This window comes from Austrofundulus limnaeus, unplaced genomic scaffold (assembly GCF_001266775.1).
Source record: "Austrofundulus limnaeus strain Quisiro unplaced genomic scaffold, Austrofundulus_limnaeus-1.0 Scaffold305, whole genome shotgun sequence".
NCBI lineage: Eukaryota > Metazoa > Chordata > Actinopteri > Cyprinodontiformes > Rivulidae > Austrofundulus > Austrofundulus limnaeus.
Window position 1 is genome coordinate 43,457 of NW_013952707.1, and position 5,939 is coordinate 49,395.

The window sequence follows — 5,939 nt, forward strand, 5'->3', positions numbered from 1 at the left end:
CTATGATTTAGTTCATTATGTTTTATTCTGAAATATTTATGGTTATTTGTGCTTGAATCTTAGAAAAATATCTTGTTTTATTTTAGTTGAAATGATTCACTTCTATTTCATTAAAACCTAGTTCTTGTCATTTAGTATTTGTCCTGCCAAAGCACTGAGAACAGCACAACCTGACCTTGGTTCTTTGTGTTAATGTGCAGACATTCACCACTGTGTTTACCAGACCGATGGCAATGGCAAGTTCTTAGACTCAACTTCAGATCCACCTGTTGACTAACCCAAAAGTCGAGGGCGCGTCCTTAGTATTTTTCTCTGTAGAAACTAACCCAGGACAAGCCACTCAACAGTCAGACACCATCTTTGTCCCAACGAGGAGAAGCTGTTTGTCCCTCTCCAGGAAAATCAGCATTCAGAAATGAGATTTGACATCAAGTGCTAATGAGCAAATCTTTTGCCACAGGTCGGGACCATTAATCATGACCAAAACATCCAGCTTTGATGCTCCATTCATTTTTGTAAAACTTTTATTGAGAAGTCTTTTATTTTGAAAAGAGAACCGAATTGGATTTGACTCTCTCACCGGACCTGAGGCAGATTTCCGGAGACGCTGAAAAATCAAAACACTGGAAGTTTGTCCTGGAAGTAAGGCTAGCCTGACCAGAATCTCTTGCTGACCTGAGTGAAACTTCCTAAACGCTTGACCCTGATGGTGAAGACACCTCCTGGTAGAAGCTGAATGTTTTGATAAGCGTACCGGCGTCTGTCTGATGCAACTGAGAGATGCTTTGTTCTGGTTTTCTCACATTTTGATAAGATAAAACGTTAGGGCTAACGTCCTCCTTTCCTTCTATTTCTTGACTTTTGCATTGCCATCTAAGTTTAATGTACTTGCAAACGTCTGGTTTATTAAGACCTTAAACCTGAAGTCCTGCTGTTTCTGTTAGAGTTGTCATATTGATGATTAGTTAGTGTGGACGCATACTGATTGTTGTTGATGTTAAAACTTTTAACAAAATATGATTATCCACAATAAGCTGTACATTAGTGATTTAATTTGATTCTATAAATAAATGATGCCGTTTATTCTTATTTATGCGTTCTCATATTTACACAGAGAGGTTGTTTGTTTCCTTAAACAGAAGAACCCGTGAATTTCCTTATAATAAAGTTTGTTATAAGAAGTGTAGGTGTATTAATCACTACATTTGGTAACTCTAAATTGTCCCTAGGTGTGAGGGAGACAGTGAATGGTTGTTTGTCTTGTTTGTCTCTATGTGCGTCCCTGTGATGGACTTGCGACATGTCCAGGGTGTACCCCGCCCCTCGCACTGTGACTGCTAGATATGGGCACCAGTGACCCACGTGACCCTGAAAGGAAGAAGTGGGTATCGATGATGGATGGATGGATGGATGGATGGATGGATGGATGGATGGATGGATGCATGGATAATAGGTTGCCTTCAGGCCCAGGCTACCCTTGCAAAAGAGATCTGAAACTTAAATACCAAGATAGACAGACAGACAGACAGACAGACAGACAGACAGACAGACAGACAGACAGACAGACAGACAGACAGACAGACAGACAGACAGACAGACNGACAGACAGACAGACAGACAGACAGACAGACAGACAGACAGACAGACAGACAGACAGACAGACAGACAGACAGACAGACAGACAGACAGACAGTCCATGGTTACTGAATGATATACAAGAGGAAAACCATCTGGAAATTAACTCGTTATCTCAAGAAAACATTCATCGATATCTCTTGATAATGACATAGTTAACTCATTATCATGACATAACAGAAAATATATGTCATTATCTCGAGAAAACCATGGGAAAAAAATTACTTGCCAAAAACGGCTGCTGTCGGCTTCTGTAGGTTTTAAGTAAGGTCCCAGAAAATTATAGCCTGGTTAAAAACAGGCCCTTGTTCTTCGCTTTGCTTCATACGAGGGTCTGGACTCTTGGCTATTCTTGCTGGAGGCGTGGCCTCTGTTGAAGTTTAAAATGATTGGATCGGTTGGCTGTGATGTTTGTAGCCAGCTCCACTGTGAAGGAGGCTAAGCTAAGAAGCTAACAGGAAATCATGTGGGCTGTAAACAACCCTACTGAGAGGAGAGAAGTACCGAGCCGAACCAGACGACTGTAAATGAGAGCTGCTGCTTTGTCAGACAAATTTAATATAATTTGGAAGCCTTATCAACACGGACTGGCTTCATTCACTTCTTCCACTGTCATAGCTAAAGTGCGCAGAAAATCGACGTTGTCGTTCAAAACTCCGCCTTCTGTTTGCTGATTGGCTCAGGTAATATTCAGTCGAAGAAATCCTTGTCTATGGGAGAAATCCATAGGAAGGCAAGGGCCAGGCTAAGAAAGTTAATAATGTCTGTGAATTTATAACTGCTTAACTTTTCTATTCAAAATTTCTGCTGCAGCTTTTTTAACTTGTCAAAGATTGATTGGGAAATTGAGCTGAAATTGTGCAGCAGTGTCTGAGTGCTAACAGATCACATGAAATATAATATAAAAGATCCCAAGCTGTTAGTCATTCCCCAACATTATTTTTTTAGTCTAAAACAAGGTGATAATGCATTTCTTCAAAGAATACTAGACATTTACAATTTTGTATGTATCTGTAATAAAGCTGCAATATTTTGTCTGGAATTTAAGGTTCATACTGAGTTGAACGTACTTCTGCTGATGTGTTTGTTTAGGATTCGCGTGTCGGGGATCCGTGGCCTGCAGGGTGTCGTCAGGAAGACGGTGGATGATGAGCTGCAGGTCAATATCTGGGAGCCTCGACACATGGAGCAGATTGTTCCCGCTCTGTTGGTCAACCTGCAGCACTCGGACAGCAACAGGTGTTAAGAGTTACACTTGCGAATCAGAGAACTGACACACATTTGAATATTTCTGAGAATATTTTAAATCTGTAGATTAATTAATTAGTTAAATTGTTGATTTTGTTCTGTCTGTGTGCAGCCTTTCTCCTGCAGAGCAGACAGAGATGTGTTTCAGGGAGCTTCTGGGTCGAGCTGCTTACTGTCACATCAACAATGCCATCAGACCTGTGCTCATGTAAGAAACTCACTCCGAACATTATAGACCTGTTTTATGCTAGTTATCCTTTTTTTTCTGCCACTTCAGTAGAAAGCAAAACTTTATATCAGAATATTAGTATCTTAGCTTCTTCATCATTAGTGGCTTTTTTTTAATAGAAGAAAAAGAGAGAATAAATTATGCTAGTTATCCTAAACTGATGTGAGAGAATAATTCTCCAGTAAAACTCTAAATATGGATTTAAACTGGAAATTTTTAAACTATGACAAAATCTCTGATCCATCTGGTGAAAATAATTAAATGAAAATTTAATGGTTCTACTAGTAGCAACAGTGTTTAATAACAGCAAAGTAACAGAAAAAGTACTTATCGTTACAGTAGAAATACTCATGTAAAGTTGACGTTTTCAGGCACCTGGACAGCCACAGTCTGTGGGAAGGACGAGGCTTCGCTGTTCGATGTTTTCAGATCATCATGTTTTCAATTCAGGTGTGTTTAATACCGCGTGTTTCCAAACGGGAACAAAACGAGTGAAAAATATTACTGAATGAAAGCCGGGTCTGAACTTCAACTCCATCTGCAATGTTTTGTTCAAAATTCGTTGTGGTAAAGCACACAATCAAATTAGGAAAACATCTCGGTAACACTTTACAATAAGGTACACAAAAAAAGCTTAACTACTGAGGAACTACTGTATTTAATCAGGAAAATTTCATTGAGATTGTGTTTTGGACTGTGGGAGGAAACCGGAGAACCCAGTGGAAACCCATGCAAACACGAGGAGAGCATCCAAACTCAACACAGAAAGGCCCCAGGTCCAACCTGAGGATTAAACCCATATAGGACCTTGCTGTGCTGCCTTGATGATTTAGTCCCAACCATCTTATTTTACATCTTCAGAAACCTGAAGTGGTGGTTTTGGAGAGAAAGGATTATACTTAACTGGTTTGATTTTGGTTGTAATAATTAAATCATTCTCGCTCACTCTGTCCCCATCCAGACTTCCCTGTGAGCTCTGAAGGGTCAGGATCATGCCTGTCTGAGCTCCTAAAGGCCCTGTCACACTAGACATCTCATGAACATTGATGTCTATGTTGAAGCTGGAATTGAAAAAATCAACAGGAAGATTCTGTTCGGCGTGTACATAATGTAATTGTAACAAATTGATCAAATGCACAACCTTTATTAGCAATTTAGACATAAAAATGTGTCATAAGTTGTCTAGTGTGACAGGGCCTTAAAGTCTGTGGCTCGTGTAGCTATACTTACTGTGTGTTGTTCTGAAACTGAAATCTTCCTTTCATTAGTCTCAGCACTCCCACCTGGTCATCCAGCAGCTGCTGGGTCACCTAGACGCCAACAGCAGGAGTCCGGCGTCAGTCCGAGCTGGGATTGTTGAGGTTCTTTCTGAAGCTGCTGTCATAGAAGCAACAGGATCTGTAGGTGCGCCAGAAGCACAAACACACGCATTCTCTGAATGAATATCACACATAATGACACTGTAAATGTCTAAAGTATAAATATCTGTAAACTGAGTGTCGCTTTGATGCTGTGCTTCATCCTGCAGGGCCCACAGTCCTGGAAGTGTTCAACACGTTACTGCGACAGCTCAGGCAGAGCGTTGACTACCAGCTTATTGGTTACTATGACAATGCTGGGAAACAGGAAACCACATCTACTGAGGAGAAAATGCTGCAGGATGCAGTCATCAGAACCATCGGTCAGTCGTCATCTTCTGTCTGTGAACATTTGCACGTTGATTGTTCTGACTAATCTGTTGTTGCTGCTGAAGGATCCTTTGCCAACACGCTTCCTGTCTACCAGAGGTCAGAGGTCATGCTGTTCATCATGGGCAAAATTCCTGTCCCTGGTATCTACCCCGCCCTGGGGTCTCCCAACTCTGGGTAACAGTCACAGTTGTTAATGGCACAACCTAATGAATGTAAAACTGAGGTTAAAAAGGCAACAGTTTCTATTTTATTTTCCAGGTTTGAAGGCAGCAGGATGATCCAGGTGATGCTGCTGAAGTCTCTCCTCCAGGTGAGAAGCTGCTGGTAAAAACCCTGATTATTCTTCAGATTATCTTAATTTCGGTTTTCTATTACCGTAACTTTATTAATAAGAAATTCAATGAAATTAGCCGACAGCCTTAATGAAAGCCCTTGCCCCGGATGAGCTTCAAAATAATTTCTTCCTTCAGCCATGCATGGTTTGTTTTGCCTCCACTTTTTTATATAACCTTGCTGACAAGAAGCTAAACTAATGTATTCAACCAAATAAACTCATATCAGAAGAAATAATTAGACTAATCTGTAACGAACTGTGAAATTGGTTGAAACTGGAGCTTTTCTAACAATTTACAGTGCTACTCACCATTAATGACACCCAAAGAGTTGTATTTATTTATTTTATTTTATTTCATTTATTAAAAGAAACAAAGACATTAACAAAAATACATTAACAAACAATGTATATCAAACACTGAATGAAAAGAGTATGAAAAGAAGAAAAAATCTTTTGTCTGCCTCTTCATTAGAAAAAAAAACTACAAACAAACAAACAGCTAAAGTTCGAACAGTCGCCATATCTGAATATATAAAAAATAAAAACAACATTAGACATCTTCCACATCCTATTTCTACCAAACATTACGTGGAATTATACTTTCTCAATAAATTTCACTTAATCTTGTTTTTAAACACAGATTGTTTAAGAATTTTTTGTATCAGTATAAAAAATGGGATAACCAGCACTCCAAAGAATACCATGTTTTTAACTAGACACAGCATAGCGGTAACATAATGACCCCCGCACACAGAAATGCACCAGAATTCAGAAGTCTTTATTCCTAATAAATGTCATGCTA

General features: G+C 39.5%; 1 protein-coding gene across 1 annotated transcript in view; it reads left to right on the forward strand.

Moving 5' to 3' along the window:
- The window catches only part of LOC106527025 (protein EFR3 homolog B), a gene marked incomplete at its 5' end in the record, with an annotated part of 27,309 nt that overhangs the window by 10,129 nt on the left and 11,241 nt on the right, over positions 1 to 5,939 (forward strand). Inside the window, 7 exon segments of the mRNA XM_014021780.1 lie at positions 2,728 to 2,874; positions 2,996 to 3,091; positions 3,484 to 3,562; positions 4,381 to 4,516; positions 4,641 to 4,793; positions 4,866 to 4,977; positions 5,062 to 5,113. Of these exon segments, the coding sequence (XP_013877234.1) occupies positions 2,728 to 2,874; positions 2,996 to 3,091; positions 3,484 to 3,562; positions 4,381 to 4,516; positions 4,641 to 4,793; positions 4,866 to 4,977; positions 5,062 to 5,113 (775 nt within the window).